This window comes from Glandiceps talaboti, chromosome 17, assembly GCF_964340395.1.
Source record: "Glandiceps talaboti chromosome 17, keGlaTala1.1, whole genome shotgun sequence".
In the NCBI taxonomy this organism is placed as follows: domain Eukaryota; kingdom Metazoa; phylum Hemichordata; class Enteropneusta; family Spengelidae; genus Glandiceps; species Glandiceps talaboti.
Genome location: NC_135565.1, coordinates 23,422,081 through 23,439,168, shown reverse-complemented (window position 1 = coordinate 23,439,168; position 17,088 = coordinate 23,422,081). Strand labels below are relative to the sequence as shown.

Here is a 17,088-nt window from a genome sequence, read left to right as displayed (position 1 = left end):
TTGCTGTCCGGTTAGTCGAATTTACATTTGTCTTGAGTAGAAAGGGACTTGTCTTGAGCATAAAGAAAGTTGTCTTTACAAGAATTGGTCTTTTCTCCACAAGAAAGATATTTGTCTTGAGCAGAAATTGTCTTGCCCTTATGCAGCAATAGAGGTATGCATTGACGAGAAAGGGACTTGTGGTAAGGGACTGCTACTTAAAATCGAAAAAGTTGGTCTCCCGACAAAAATGGCCAATTACAGTTCAAATTTGAGCGATGTTCTTCTGCACACCAATGGTACAAATGGAAGTATGGTGACAGGACTTTTGGATAATTCCGACGACGGAATGGACGTACTGCAGATTATTTATCTTATTACTCAAGTTATCATTATGATAGTTGGTGATATTGGTAACATTATGGTCATTGGAGCTGTTCTTGTAAGTGGTAAACTATACACGGCTGGCAACATCTTCATCATGAACCTGGCCATTGCAGACCTATGGGTGACAGCCTTTGTTGATACATTCAGTATCATTGGGATCATTCGAAAGCACCACTTCTTTGTCGACAAGTCTCTGCTATGTGAGGTGATAGCCAGCAGCTGTCTTATAGCCTGCATTGCATCACTATGGAACATCATGGCAATCGGAATAAATAGGTAAGACATCTCTCTCTCTCTCTCTCTCTCTCTCTCTCTCTCTCTCTCTCTCTCTCTCTCTCTCTCTCTCTCTCTCTCTCTCTCTCTCTCTCTCTCTCTCTCTCTCTCTCTCTCTCTCTCTCTCTCTCTCTCTCTCTCTCTCTCTCTCTCTCTCTCTCTCTCTCTCTCTCTCTCAACCATTGTAAGTATGTGCTAATCGAGAAAATCAACAGATTCACGCAATTAAAAACCTAAACCGCGTTGGTATCCTTTAGACAAAGATTACATTATGAGTGATACATGTGCATGTACGTAAGAAGAGTGTAGCTAAAAAACACCAAACAAGTGTACATTGTGAGTGGTATTGTATTTGTATCTACCTGGAGGGAGTTAGGGATGAAGGGAAAGATGAGGCTAGACAGAGGGGGATATAGAAAACAGATACAACCATGAAGCCTATTATAGTGACAAAAGTTTACCAGTTGCGTGACTTTAATGTATTCTTAGACTACCAAAAGAAATCAGTGATGCTGTATTACTTGGCAGTGTGCACCAAGTAGTGATATTTAACAAGATCAGAATGTTTTTGGTCAAGAAGAAACTGGCTCTTTTTTATACAACCCCGCATATACCAATAAGAAATTTAAACTGACTCTTTTTTTAAAAAAATTTTTTTATATAGAAACCCGCATACATTTACGCGCGCACGCATCAAATGCAAACGTCAAAATATTGGCGCCCGCGTGTCTGTAACTAGTTCCAGCGCCTATGTACAGTTTATATTTCTGATTGATTTCGTCGTGATTGTATCATATCAAACATTAATATGAAAGGCGCTGTAAATGTATCAAATGTCTAATAGTGCTGACTATTTGTTTAAACTGTCACTGATCAAATATGAATCATTCTGTGACATAACATTTACCAATTTGCATTATCGTATCATGCTCCATAATGAGTAAAACCGCTTCACCATTCAGTAACATTACCATAATTGGCGAATATAAAGGCCAATGGTGACCAATTTTAGATACAAGCAAACACCACGTCATTTCAGCAAACGGTTCTAAACTGTTGTTGAGATAGGAGCAAATGTTACCTATGTTATGAAATGGTTGTTTGACCAAAACATAGTTAATTTTACTCTAGGCAGTGCAATGGTTGTAAAATGTACATGTCGAGTTAGGCCTTAATCTTGACACTATACCATACCACTGTATATGTACCCTACTGGAAACAAGTCTACGATTATGTTGGTTATGCTAATAATTCAACACTTTGTATCAGTTTTAGTCTGTTTGTCTGTCTTGACGGTTTACTTTTTGGTTTACATTGCAGTTGTAATCTAATCTAATCTAATCTAATCTAATCTAATCTAATCTAATCTAATCTAATCTAATCTAATCTAATCTATTCTATTCTATTGTGGCACGAAATTCTTTTGACATTACTTTTTTCATATTCCCATTAATTTGCAAAAGGTACATCTACATTTGTAAGAACTCCCTGTACAAGAAGGTGTACACTAAACGCAACACCAGTTTCATGGTAGCTGGAATATGGCTTTGTTGCGTCCTAATGGATCTACCAAACTTTTTAGGCTGGGGAGGACACGTCTACGACCACAAGACAATGGTATGCACGTACGAAAGAACAGCAAGCTACTCCTACACGCTTTTCTTCACCACCTTGGCCATCTTCATACCGCAAATAGTGGTGTGCGTTTGTTACTTGAATATCTACCTCTTCGTACGTCGACAAAGGCAACGTATCACCTCGGAACAGATCCAGTCGGCTGCTAAAGAATACCAGGTGAAAAAGAAGGACATCCAGCTCATGAAAACCTTATTCACAATCTTTATGGTGTTCTTCATATGCTGGGGTCCATATGTCGTAGTCGTGTTAGCTGATTTTCGAGACGACTGGCCACAGGTTGTACACGTGCTTATCATCACAATGGCTCACGCTAATAGCAGTGTCAATAGTATTCTGTACGGACTCCTGAACAAACGGTTTAGGGAGAGCTACTGGCGTCTTCTATCTGCTATGAACTGTTTCAAATCTCGTTCAAAGAACGCGAATGAGAATCATAGCATAACAAGTGTCACTGGAAAGAAATTAGCTGGACCAGGCACTTACATTGCTGAGTTATCTCTTGAAGTCATCAAAGACACTTTAGAAGGATCCAAGCAATCGTTACAAGTCATCCGAATGCAGCCACGTGAACCTCAAATAATGAATGCAATGTAAGACTGAAAATCATGTTGAAGACCATGTCTTATCTACACCGTACACACTGTACGAATTGATGTCAATATTTCCTCCAATCTCATGACACTGGCATGCATGTATTTGCATGCATTTATCAATTCATTCTGACTTGAGTCATCTCTGGCCTCTATTCTCAGCTCTGTGCTCATCTATGTTAGCTTCCTGTGTACTACGGTCTCTACAAAATGCCTATATGTTTCATTATAATCATAGTACAATAGTTGGTTTATTAAGACAACTTTCAAACATCTTTTATACCGTTGATGATGATACCACATCAGCTGACAATTTGTTACATATTCAAATAAGACCATATTCAGATAAGACCATATTCAGATGAGACCATAGTCAGATGAGACCATAGTCAGATAAGACCATATTCAGATAAGACCATATTCCATAAATATTTGACTGGTGACTTCTAGTGCACGAGTCAGATCTAAACTGCACAAAATGGTGTAACTTACATGTGTTTCTTTACCTATGAGAACAAGATGATTCAATGTATTAATCCTTGTACCTTGTAGTCTTCACTTCCTAAATTAGTCCACCAGGGACTATAACTGGAAGGTTCTAACGACAGTGGTGGTGGGTGTTTAGATTGACCTTATGTGATGATGGTGGTGGTGGTGGTTGTGGTGGTGGAGGTAGTATTAGTGGTGATGGTGATGGTAGTAATAGTAGTAGTAGTAGTAGTCGTCGTAGTAGTGGTGGTAGTAGTAGTAGTAGTAGTAGTGGTGGTGGTGGTGGTTGCGGTAGTGGTGGTGGTGGTGGTGGTAGTAGTAGTAGTAGTAGTAGTAGTAGTAGTAGTAGTAGTAGTAGTAATAATAGCAGTATTAGTAGTAGTGGTGGTGGTGGTGGTGGTAGTGGTGTTGGTAGTAGTAGTAGTAGTAGTAGTCATAGATGTAGTAGTAGCAGTAATAGCAGCAGTAGTAGTAGTAGTGGAAATGGTGGTGGTGGTGGTAGTAGTAACAGTAGTAGTAGTAGTAGTATTGATGGTGGTGGTGGTAGTAGTAGTAGTGGTAGTAGTAGTAGTGGTGGTGGTGGTGGTGGTGGTAGTAGTAGTAGTGGTAGTAGTAGTGGTGTTGGTGTTGGTAGTAGTAGTAGTTGTTGTTGTAGTAGTAGTAGTAGTTGTTGTAGTAGAAGTAGTAGTAGTAGTAGTAGTAGTAAAAGTGATGGTAGTAGTGGTGGTGGTTGTGGTAATAGTAGTAGTAGTAGTAGTAGTAGCAGTAATAGCAGTGGTGGTGGTAGTGGTGGTAGTAGTAGTGGTGGTGGTGGTGGTGGTAGTAGTAGTAGTAGTAGTAGTGGAAGTAGTAATGGTAATGGTAGTGGTGGTGGTGGTGGTGGTGGTAGTAGTAGTAGTAGTAGTAGTAGTAGTAGTAGTAGTAGTAGTAGTAGTGATAGTAGTTGTAGTAGTAGTGGTAGTGGTGGTGGTGATAGTAGTAGTACAGGCTCTGTAGTTTTTGTGCAACCTCTATTGAAGATGAAATACATTATTTACTTCACTGTTCCTTATACAATGACATACAGGGCCCATTTCTGAATAAAATACAAGCACTTGTACCAAACTTTAACAATTTAAGTATACAAGATAAACTGTCTTTACTCATGACTAAGTTCTGGAATTTTTCTGCTGACTTTATTTATAAGGCTTTCGGAAAGAGAAAAAGCATACTGTATGATTACTTTTCTCCAGTATTTATTTTCAATATGTATATTTATATTGTTCTCTTGTGTCTTATAAGCCCAGTGGGCTGGATGTGGTAACTCTTTAATTTATACGGTACATGTATTTGTATAGAACGAAATGTTCACTTGGTAAGCCCATATAGGACACGTAAATAAATAAAACAAACAAACAAACAAACAACAACAGTAGTAGTAGTAGCAGCAGCAGTAGCAGTAGTAGTGGTGGTAGTAGTAGTAGTAGTGGTAGTAGTAGTAGTAGTAGTAGTAGTAGTAGTAGTAGTAGTAGTAGTAGTAGTAGTAGTGATAGTAGTGGTAATAGCAGTAATAGCAGTAGTAGTAGTGGTAGTAGTAGTGGTGGTGGTGGTAGTGGTGGTGGTGGTGGTGGTGGTGGTAGTAGTGGTAGTGGTAGTAGTAGTAGTAGTAGTAGTAGTAGTCGTGATAGTAGTGGTAATAGCAGTAATAGCAGTAGTAGTAGTGGTAGTAGTAGTGGTAGTAGTAGTAGTGGTGGCGGTGGTGGTGGTGGTGGAGGTAGTAGTAGTAGTAGTAGTTGTGGTGATGGTGGTGGTAGTAGTAGTAGTTGTAGTCGTAGTGGTGGTGGTTGTGGTAGTAGTAGTAGTGGTGGTGGTGGTGGTGGTGGTGGTGGTAGTAGTAGTAGTAGTCGTAGTAGTTGTAGTCGTAGTGGTGGTGGTTGTGGCAGTAGTAGTAGTGGTGGTGGTGGTGGTGGTGGTGGTGGTGGTAGTAGTAGTAGTAGTAGTAGTAGTAGTAGTAGTAGTAGTAGTAGTAGTAGTAGTCGTAATAATAGCAGTAATAGCAGTAGTAGTAGTAGTAGTAGTGGTGGTGGTGGTGGTGGTGGTGGTGGTGGTGGTGGTAGTGGTAGTAATATCCAAACAAGTATTTGGATATTTAATACCTAGTATTTGGATATTTGATACCTAGTATTTGGATATTTGATACCTAGTATTTGGATATTTGATACCTAGTATTTGGATATTTGATACCAAGTATTTGGACATTTGATACTAAGTATTTGGATATTTGATACTAAGTATTTGGATATTTGATACCAAGTATTTGGATATTTGATACTAAGTATTTGGATATTTGATACTAAGTATTTGGATATTTAATACTGAATGTTTGGATATTTGATACCAAGTATTTGGATATTTGATACCAAGTATTTGGATATTTGATACCTAGTATTTGGATATTTGATACCTAGTATTTGGATATTTAATACTAAATGTTTGGATATTTGATACAGAGTATTTGGATATTTGATACTAAATATTTGGATATTTCATACCTTGTGTTTGGATATTTGATACCTAGTGTTTGGATATTTGATACTAAGTATTTGGATATTTGATACCTAGTGTTTGGATATTTGATACTAAATGTTTGTATATTTGATACTAAGTATTTGGATATTTGATACCTAGTATTTGGATATTTAATACTAAATGTTTGTATATTTGATACCAAGTGTTTGGATATTTGATACCAAGTATTTGGATATTTGATACCTAGTATTTGGATATTTGATACTAAGTATTTGGATATTTGATACCTAGTATTTGGATATTTGATACTAAGTATTTGGATATTTGATACCTAGTGTTTGGATATTTGATACCCAGTATTTGGATATTTCATACCTAGTGTTTGGATATTTGATACTAAGTATTTGGATATTTCATACCTAGTGTTTGGATATTTGATACTAAGTATTTGGATATTTCATACCTAGTGTTTGGATATTTGATACTAAGTGTTTTAATATTTGATACTAAGTGTTTTAACATTTGCTAGTAAGTGTTTGGATATGTGATACTAAATGTTTGGATATTTGATACTAAGTGTTTGGATATGTGATACTGTGTTTGGATTATGGTATCTAGTGCCATGATATTGTATGATGAATGTGAAACTGGTTCTGGCAATGCGAATATAAAAAGGGTCCATCTATCATATATGTGATTTTATGTTACAATACATGTAATCATATCTTGCACTTCTGAATAAATTATTATGTGAATGCACCAAAATAATACGTGGTACAGCGTCTATTTCTGTAGTCATGATTTTTCTCTAAGGGAGCCTTCAATATTTACAGAAGGGAGAAGAGAAATAAATGTTGAGTGCTCATCTCACTTTTTCATCTCAAAACACACAAAACAAATTGACAATCATTGAATCTTCAAATTGGACACAAAACTATGGATTGTAAAATGTGACCCTCCCCAAAACATTATAATGCAAAATATGCCCCCCCCCGAACAGATTTGTAAAATGTGACATATAGTCTCAATCCAATGACCACTACTGACATTTGGAAACGCATGTGTCTTCCAGCAGCCTTTCATATATGTGAACTTTGAATTCCTACCGAAACTGAAATTGCAAACTGCGATTTATTTGAACTCTCTGTAGTTGTGATAATTTCTCCGCCAGAAAACGTCTATTTTTACGACGTCGTTTTGAATTTAAACTGTCGTCAGTAAAGACATATTTGGGTTTGAAGCCAGATATTGTGAATGTCCTTTCTAAATACGGATTGCTTTGTTTTTCCGATGATATTCTGTGTAACTGGTTATTTCCCCCCTAAAGCTATTTGGAAAATTATTGTAAAAGATGCTATCTACGAGAATGGGTACACTCTTTGGAGAACAACAACAATAACAACAACAACAACAACAACAACAACAACAACAACAACCACAACCACAACCACCAACAACATCACCACCACCACCGCCCACCCACCCACCCATCTACTCACTCAATCTGTCCATCCCGATTGCGCGCGCGAGCGCGTGCATCTGTCTGTCTGTCTGAACTGTACATATACGTATACAATGTATGACCTATCACACTAGTTACAGAACATATGCAAAATCTTCGGCATTTCACAATCAATGGCGAATATGCTTCACATATTGCACTTTGGGGCAAAAGTTGAAAGTTCCGTAATGGTATATGAGTAGTTTATAAATTGAAAGAAGTTATTAATCTAATTGTTCTACTCTTCAGTATGAACGGATTAATACGCATTGTATACTTTTTATTTCGGACACTACATATCATCGACAGTACATTTCCCCCTTATAGCTATTTGGAAAATTATTGTAAATTTTGAAAACGAAGGTCGTTGATCACGCGGTACATTTGCCGAGATCTCGTAGCCGCGAATGTTTTTCGAAATTGTCTAGTTTCGCATTTTCGGCGGCTGTTTTTGACGGGGGAGAGGGCAGATCGGGGCGTCGATTGTGCTGCGGGGATTCCTAAGAAGTGTTGCGGTTAGGAAATGTCAGAGTTTCCGTAGGTAGGTCGATATTTTGGCGAAAATAGGGATTGATACGTGCGATACCGATCCGCATCGCATCAGCTGATTGGAATCCCTGCACTAGGAATTGTAGCGTTAGGAGCGGGTTAAACACTAAATCTTAAAAAGTCACCAAAACAGACGAAAAAACCTCAAAACCGCAACGAGACGCTACAATTATTGCAGCTACTGTACATATACATATACAATGTATGACCTATCACGCTAGTTACAAAACATATGCAAAATCTTCGGTATTTCACAATCAATGGCGAATATGCTTCACATATTGCACTTTGGGGCAAAAGTTGAAAGTTCCGTAATGGTATATGAGTAATTTATAAATTGAAAGAAGTTAATCTAATTATACGCATACACATTGTATACTTTATATTTCGGACACTTATAGACACTACAAATCACTACATCTCATATTAGTCCAATTAGTATTATACATAATACATGTAGTAGGTGTAAGGACCTCATAGTCTCTAACATACCAGTGAGTTTACTATATCTGCAATAGTAATGCCACTATACCAATGTTACGGACACTATCTGGTCCAGTTTTATGTATCATGCAAAAATAATAAATTGACAACTGACATTAACTCAATCTTTTCGAAGTTGTGAAATATTATCTTATATGTGCAGGCTATGGATAACCTAATATTGCCTTAATAGAGCCAGAACATCTCCAGATCTGCTAGGGGGGGGGGGGCTGCTAGGACTACCTCACCCCTAGAGTAGGGCAAAACCGAAAAACTAAAATTCCCCCATGACTGGATTACATTCTATTTCTCTGTGTTTCAGTTTCTGTGTCTCCGTTTGTCGATGTCGCTCTGTCTAGTCCCAACCCCCAACCCCCACCCCCCACCCCCGTACCCATACACAACTCACAGAATAGGTAGAAACTTGTTTAAAACAAATGCATTCAGTGAGGTCCCCCGAGTGAGGTCACGCCACACTTTATTCGAAACATAAAGTGTACTGACCCAATATGATTTTGCGACTTAAATATGTGAAGTGTGTAGAAAAACTATGTACAGCAACGTGGTTGATTTGCATATTTGATAATGTAACCATGACAAGTATATTTGGGTCAACGTAAAAACTAAACGGCCAAAAGACACGAACTGACGTCACAAGATACCTTGATCACAAGTGTTGTGTTAACTCACTGGGCTTTGTTTGTATGCCCTATATTATTTCTGAAAATGGCTGCCGCTCGACTTGTCAACAGCGGTGTTTTACACAAGAGGCTCTTAACATGGCGTCAACTGTATACCATGGCTTCTCCGAGACTAGCACAGACGCGTTGTCAGTCAACAGTGCCTAAGTTAGACGTCGAGAATGTCAAAACAACGCCAGTTAAATCTTTTGAAGATATGCCTGGTTTTAAAGGGAACATTTTCGCCACTATAATTCGCACGATCAAGGTCATCAGAAGTGGAAATTTGAAACGACCGTGGATATTCTACGATGAGCAACGACAACTATTTGGCGATATATATAAATACAAGATTGGAGCACTTCAAACAGTTGTTGTCAATATTCCTGAGGACGTCGAGTTTGTGTTGAGACGAGAGGGGAAGTACCCACGGCGTGTCGATATGCCTTGGAAAGACTACAGGGATTTACGAAATTACAAATACGGAATTCTGACATTGTGAGTAATTACATTACTAGTTCCTAATAAGGAGCCTGTCATTTTCAGCGTGGGGTGGGGTGGGGTGGGGGTGTGGGTGGGATGGGATGTTGAAGTTTAGTATGACTGTAATTAATTGGATATCATATTGGTATGTACGAATAATGTTTAGTTTTGGTTCATAATACTACTTTTCTCGGTATCAACCAACCAACCAAATTTCTATGGTGCCGATTTCTATCTATCTATCTATCTATCTATCTGTCTGTCTGTCTGTCTGTCTGTCTGTCTGTCTGTCTGTCTGTCTGTCTGTCTGTTTCTATCTATCTATCTATCTATCTATCTATCTATCTATCTATCTATCTATCTATCTATCTATCTATCTATCTATCTATCTATCTATCTATCTATCTATCTATCTCTCTCAGTCTGATCTGATCTAATCTAATCTAAGCTAAGCTAATCTAATCTAATCTAATCTTATCTAATCTAGATAATCTAATCTAATCTAGTCATCTTGCTGGTCGTCTTGTTATGTGTCTGTCAGTAGAAAGTGACGAATTCCAAATTACTTCATAAATATGTATGTGCTTATGTGGTGTAGTTATGCAGTCGTATTTGTTAAAACTTGCATACTATGTCTGTCGTTACAGAGATGGTGCAGATTGGCAACGTAACAGAACAGCACTCAGTAAGCGTATACTAAGACCACGAGAAGTGTTGACGTACACGACACCTGTCAATGACGTAATCACAGATTTGTTGCAGAAAGTAAGGAGATTGCGGCGATCTGACAACATAGTACCCGGCTTGGAAAATAGTTTGTTTGCCTGGGCCCTTGACTGTAAGTATCACGATGAATATATGGCCATGGACGGTTCAAGGAGAGACAGACAGACAGACAGACAGACAGACAGACAGACAGACAGACAGACAGACAGACAGACGGAATTATTGCTTACATATCACTGAAATTGAGTCAATATAAGTTATCGTTAAATGTTGAGACTATGTTTCAGCGAAGACAAATGCGTGTTTCATCGATTTCGTATAATTAATATTAAATATTAAAATGTATTTTATTTCAATATATGACCTGTTCATCTATTGCTTCAAATACAGCTTGAAATAAGTCTATAATAAAACATATGCAGTTTGCTCAACTCACATCACATGGACTTGGCTATATACATTAACACCCACACCACACCCGACCCGACCCCACCCCACTCTGTGTTCCCCAACCACGGCCAAGTGATAAAAGACCTGTATGTTGTATAAGCTTGACATACAAGTGCTGAGATAACATTTCTCATTAGAGGACTAGAGCAGAAAACCAAAATACACTATAGAATACTTACGAATATAGAATTATAAGATTTCAGGAATAACTTTACTTTTACAAAATTAGTTTTAATGGTCCATGTAGAATTAGAATTTCCCCATAACTAAACAATTCTAATTATTATACTCTCCTCCTTGGTTATTTAGCGGCGTGTTCCGTCATCCTCAGCAAGAAACTGAATCTTCTAGATGATAAACCCAATCCACAGGCACAAGCTTTTATTGAGGCTGTACACGACATGTTTAGAACAACTGTGGATCTATTCGTTGTCCCAGTGTCAATTCAAAAGAAAATAAATACAAAAGCATGGAGAACTCATGTCAAATCCTGGGATGTTATATTTGATACAGGTAAGGTACATCGCCCCCAACGGGCACCGCCAGGAGGGGATTTATACCTCATTGTGTTCTGTCCATCCATCCATCCGTCCGCCCGTCCGTCCGCCCGTCCGTGCGTGCGTGCGTCGGTCCACGTGTGCCTTCACCCTCATATCTTTGGCATGCGCTAAGTGATTTCACCCAAACCTGGCACAAAGGTAACATACTATGTGAGAAATATGATCGTCACTTTCTTTTATGACCGAATCAAATGTGGCCAAATGGCAGCCATATTTGTTGTTAAATTTCACAATATGCATCATAACTTTGGAGGTATATAGTTTTCAAGTGCCTACTCCCACATATCACATATGAGCTTTCTTTTAAGACCTTGACCTTTGACTTTGAAAGTCTTCTTCGAGGTCAAACAGGCAAATTTGGCTTGTCTCCATTGTTTTTAAATCAAACATTTCACTGATGATATTTTAATCACGACATGGGTTTCACTATGAGGGGGCATATTGAATTTGATTGTAATATTCAAGGTCACAAACAGGTTAATATTTATGAAGTTTTGTATCTAGAGACACCATTCAAAGTGGCACAATAACTTAGCTACATAACATACCAATTGGGGACTAAGTTTTCAATGAAGGCTTGTTTAGAATGTATGTATGTATGTATGTATGTATGTATGTATGTATGTATGTATGTATGTATGTATATTATATTCAGAACATGCAATGCTTTCAGGTCGGCCCAATTTGAATCTTTGTGTTGCAACTCATTTTACCTCCCATAAGGAAGGATAATGAAATACAGGTTATTTATTTACAGTATGTTTATCAAAAACTATTCAGCTCTTGCAATTAGCACGCACACACACACACACACACACACACACACACACACACACACACACAATATGTAACACACACTTATAACACACACACATAACACACATAACATGCACATACATACATACATACATACATACATACATACACACACAACATAACCTTCCCTTACAAAAGGTAAAGTATTCATAGCCATGCAGACATGTTTAAGTGTAGTAAATCATGAGTTTGTACACACTTTAATATGTATGGGTTAGAAACAAGTACAAACTTTGAAATCGTTAAATAAAAGACAGAAAATAATTTCCTGATAACAACAATATATATTACAGATAATCTGATAAATTTCATTTCTTTCTTACCTTTACCCTAAGCTAAGTTACTGATAGATGAAAGAATGAACGAAGTTGTCAAGATATCGTCTTCAGAGAATATGGATGAAGAGGAGGTTGACTTCTTAACTTTCCTTGTGGCAAAGTCAAAATTAGAAACAGATGAGATATATTCAAACTGTACAGAGTTGTTAGCAGCAGCTGTCGATACAGTAAGTGTACATTTATAAAGTCCTGCTTTACTGAAACAGTAGCAAAGCTCATAATATATACTGTAACGCCCTAATATGATGATGAAATAAGGTAAATATATAAGATATAACGACGAAAATATTCTTAAAACTTTCGACCCCTCACACATGTGATTTTTTCAAGGATAAAAGAAGTAAACCTACGACCCCAATGCCACATTTATTTAACCAATACAATTAGATTATATTTTCAATCGATTAACTAATAAAACACGTATCTTGCTATCTCACAGACATCAAATGCGTTCTTGTGGGTGTTGGATTGTGTTTCCAAACGTCCTGACGTACAAGACAAATTATTCCGGGAAGTCAGCAAAGTTGTTCCTCAAGGAGAGCTGCCGACATATCAACATGTGAATCAGATGCCCTACCTCAAAGCCGTTGTCAAGGAAACAATAAGGTGAGCGCCTATCATGATAGAATACGTATTGAATATTGAAGGAATTCTAAAGAGAATATCTTTGGTCACCATCCATTGAACTCCATTTGATGTTGTATATATGTATGTTAGCACATCCCAATCAGTTATAACCTGGTTGGCTGCCATCAACGCACAATTGAGTGCTTCATTATTATTTGTAGTTTAGATTTATACATACATACATACATACATACATACATACATACATACATACATACATACATACATACATACATACACACACACACACACACACACACACATACATACATACATACATACATCCATACATACATACATACACACACACACACATACATACATACATACATACATACATACATACATACATACATACATACATATGCATGCATGTATGCACACGCACGCACGCACGCGTGCATGCACACACGCACACACGTGCGCATGCATGCATCCATCCATACATACTTACATACATTGATTAACATCTAATATATGCTGTGTCTATACTATACTATACATGTCATAGGTTGTTTCCACCTGCAATCAATTTGATTCGTATTCTCAGTCAGGACATCGTTGTACAAGGTTATAACATTCCAGCAGAGGTAAGCTTTCCTTTTTTCTTCTACCAATTTCTCTTTAAACGATTGAAGCAGATACAGATATCAATTCAATGTACAGACCTCCATTTAATGCGACATCCAGGCCTTGTTGAGTGAAAACATGACTAACATTTCAGCAGGGGGCTCCTACATAAAGAGTTATTTTCATGTAAAATTTATTTAATTAATTATACTAATTTCTTCAAACAGACGGCGATTCTTATTCCCATTTGGGGAATGAGTAGAGATCCAAGATACTTTGAAGATCCTTTGCAATTCAAACCAGAGAGATGGTTACGTAATGAACATGAACACTTCGATGGATTTCGGTCCTTGCCATTTGGATTTGGGCCAAGGATGTGTATAGGTAAGTGAGTTTATATGGGCCAAGGATGTGTATAGGTAAGTGAATTGATATGGACCAAGGATTCGTATAGGTAAGTGAATTGATTTGGACCAAGGATGTGTATAGGTCAGTGAATTGATATGGGCCAAGGATTCGTATAGGTAAGTGAATTGATTTGGACCAAGGATGTGTATAGGTAAGTGAATTGATTTGGACCAAGGATGTGTATAGGTAAGTGAGTTGATTTGGACCAAGGATGTGTATAGGTAAGTGAGTTGATTTGGACCAAGGATTCGTATAGGTAAGTGAATTCATTTGGACCAAGGATGTGTATAGGTAAGTGAGTTGATTTGGACCAAGGGTGTGTATAGGTAAGTGAATTGATTTGGACCAAGGATTCGTATAGGTAAGTGAATTCATTTGGACCAAGGATGTGTATAGGTAAGTGAATTGATTTGGACCAAGGATGTGTATAGGTAAGTGAGTTGATATGGATTTAGGCTGATATCCAAAAAATTGTTTATTTGTCTCCTGTAACCTTGTGATTAGATATCAACTAAGGGCTATAATCAAATAATAATAACATCTTGTCCTGGATATAATATGCTGGTTTAATGGCTTTCAAATATTATTTTATTATATATTATAGGAAGAAGATTGGCAGAACTTGAAATGCATTTAGCATTGGCAAGGGTAAGTTTTATTAGTGTGATGCCTCTCAACCTTTGTCAAGCTTAATCTGTAATACACAAAAATGCAAAATATCGGTGGACACCGTGATAACACAATTTATTATACCTTAAGTTTCAATTTCAGCATATGGAGGAATAAGTATTTACAATTATCTATACTTGTGTATAAGTAAATAAAGAATTTCCTTGTTTAAGGGATCCTATATAGATTTGATGGTAAGTCTACCATCCGGCTGAATGAATGAGTTCAAGACCAATTTCCCCCCTTCCTCCCAATCATCCCTCCATCATCCATCCATTCTATCAATCTACATTACAATATAATACGAGGGAATGCAATGCAATACAATACAATACAGTACAGTACCATACCATACCATACCATACAATACAATACAATACATACATACATACATACATACATACATACATACATACATACATATATGTGTTCTTTGCTTTCTGTTTGAATATGTGACAACAGAACATTTTTATGACCATAAGTTCACACTTTGATTTCATACCTAGATCTCGCGAGACTTCATCCTGGAAAGTACAACTGACACATCACCTATACTGTCTACAGTTTTGACACCAGACAGACCACTCAACTTGAAGTTCATTGACCGTGTGATGTCATAAACAATTTAAGAAAAGCTAGTTACTTGCTGTAAGCTGAATGTTGATAGCAATATAAATAATGTTTCACATGTCTATATAATAGTGAAGACGTAAAAACACAGAGGCGTTAGTTGAAAATATAGTTTTTTAGAATAGAACAAAGGCCTAATACTATTTTCTTTGTCATCTTTACTTACCTACTTTTCAATATTACTAAAATGAGAAAATCAAAAGTAACGAAAGAACAGAAAATATATTTGAAAAACCGCTATTCGAAGACAGTGATTATAAGTTATAAAAGTGATCCATGTATTACATTTCTTATAGTGCTACGCCTTTGTTAGATGAATGGCTTTATTACCACACTGATGTCTATGCCATTTGTTCAATTAATTAATTCATTAGTAACTTATTATGTCAGTACATATCATCTATTTCACTTATTTTAACGTTAAATTCTTTTCCACTTTGGAGAGCACTACTTTCTACTTTAATTTGCTAGATCTTCGAAGTAAACACATTTTGGTGTCTTTATTTAGTCAATAAAGAGAGAATTATATACAGCTGAAAGAGAGAAAAGTAGCCACGGAAAGAAGAAAAAAAGTTGTATATCATCACAAAAATCAATGAGTCAGTTGATCAATATCACACACTCGATCGATCAATCAATCAATTACATGCTCGCTGATCCCTGTGCATACGGTCAGCTTGAACAGAGAACCCAATTTTATTGACTTGGAAGGACGTTACAGTTGCCAGTGTATATCAGTGTATTAATAAATGAAACTGTAAAGCAGAGTGTGCTTGCAACAATTTCATTTGGTTTTTTCTTCACTTAAGAACATTTCACCTGTTATGTTAAACAACTGGCATGATGATAATCAGTCTGAGCAAATAATAAAAAGTGCTGATTATACATTAGTAGATTCTTGGTTCCAGTTCAATGTAAATGTACACGTGTTAAATACTTGACATGTGTTTTGTGGGTTGTTTTCACAGGTTTCAGTTTTTATGACCTATTCTCTGAAAGTACAAATGATGTATTTCAACTCTCATTGTACGATAAAAAGACGTGTTGATTTATGAAAACTTCTTGTCACTTTCGCTTCACAACCATAACTGTTCTTGTTTCTCCATACAATGTACCCGTTATCACAGATGCATCTGAATCGAGTCCACGAGTCAATCTCTATCTCGTCTGTCATATTTCGTTTGCTGAAGACAGTACTAAAGAGAGATGTACCTGATTTGAGTCGATCCACCAGTCAATCTCTATATTGTCTGGAATATTTCGTTTCCTAAAGAGAATAGTAGAGAGAGATGATAATATAAAGTCTAACTAATTATTTTGTCAACACACACTTTCACACCAATATAATGGATAACATGCAACAATTTGAATCATACACTTCATAAATACTCCAATGTCCATCATCCCATCTCGTCCCATTTTCTGTCTGTCTGTCTGTCTGTCTGTCTGTCTGTCTGTCTGTCTGTCTGTCTGTCTGTCTGTCTGTCTGTGTTTTGTGTGTGTGTGTAAACAACTTAAAGTAAATAACGCCCCATACTGATTGCCATGATATTTGGTGGGTGCCTTACCTTGAGTGTCTAGTTGGGAAATTGTTCAAATCAAAATGATCTTATCACCGGTGTGTGATTTGAGTAAAAAAATGTGATTTTTGGTCAAAAAACTTTTAAAAAGTAACTAAAAAATTACTGGGTAGATTAATCGTTCTGAAAGTTGGTGGGAACATTCTGGGGGGGG

At 37.0% G+C, this 17,088-nt stretch overlaps 2 protein-coding genes across 3 annotated transcripts; both read left to right on the top strand.

Moving 5' to 3' along the window:
* Positions 1-229: 229 nt before the first annotated feature.
* On the top strand, positions 230-2,871 carry LOC144448216 (melatonin receptor type 1B-like). The gene is made up of 2 exons (XM_078138370.1): positions 230-642; positions 2,103-2,871. The coding sequence occupies exons 1-2, from the start codon at positions 230-232 to the stop codon at positions 2,869-2,871; spliced, it is 1,182 nt and encodes a 393-aa protein (XP_077994496.1).
* A 5,991-nt stretch (positions 2,872-8,862) lies between these two features.
* Positions 8,863-16,186, top strand: LOC144448408 (1,25-dihydroxyvitamin D(3) 24-hydroxylase, mitochondrial-like). Of its 2 annotated transcripts, none has more exons than XM_078138642.1 (9): positions 8,863-9,575; positions 10,208-10,398; positions 11,046-11,249; positions 12,448-12,617; positions 12,890-13,056; positions 13,589-13,667; positions 13,875-14,031; positions 14,660-14,703; positions 15,231-16,186. In XM_078138642.1, exons 1-9 carry the CDS (start codon positions 9,124-9,126, stop codon positions 15,342-15,344), a joined length of 1,578 nt encoding a protein of 525 aa, XP_077994768.1. In that variant the 5' UTR covers positions 8,863-9,123; the 3' UTR covers positions 15,345-16,186. The 2 variants fall into 2 exon arrangements, with proteins under 2 accessions (XP_077994768.1, XP_077994769.1); XM_078138643.1 differs by having other exon boundaries at positions 13,875-14,035; positions 14,664-14,703.
* Positions 16,187-17,088: the final 902 nt, after the last annotated feature.

Coding starts and splice junctions, on each gene's coding strand:
- LOC144448216 (XM_078138370.1), top strand. CDS start 230: ATGGCCAATTACAGTTCAAATTTGAGCGATGTTCTTCTGCACACCAAT. Junction 643..2,102: donor ATGGCAATCGGAATAAATAG/GTAAGACATCTC, acceptor AATTTGCAAAAG/GTACATCTACATTTGTAAGA.
- LOC144448408 (XM_078138642.1), top strand. CDS start 9,124: ATGGCTGCCGCTCGACTTGTCAACAGCGGTGTTTTACACAAGAGGCTC. Junction 13,057..13,588: donor GTTGTCAAGGAAACAATAAG/GTGAGCGCCTAT, acceptor TACATGTCATAG/GTTGTTTCCACCTGCAATCA. Junction 13,668..13,874: donor GTTATAACATTCCAGCAGAG/GTAAGCTTTCCT, acceptor TTCTTCAAACAG/ACGGCGATTCTTATTCCCAT.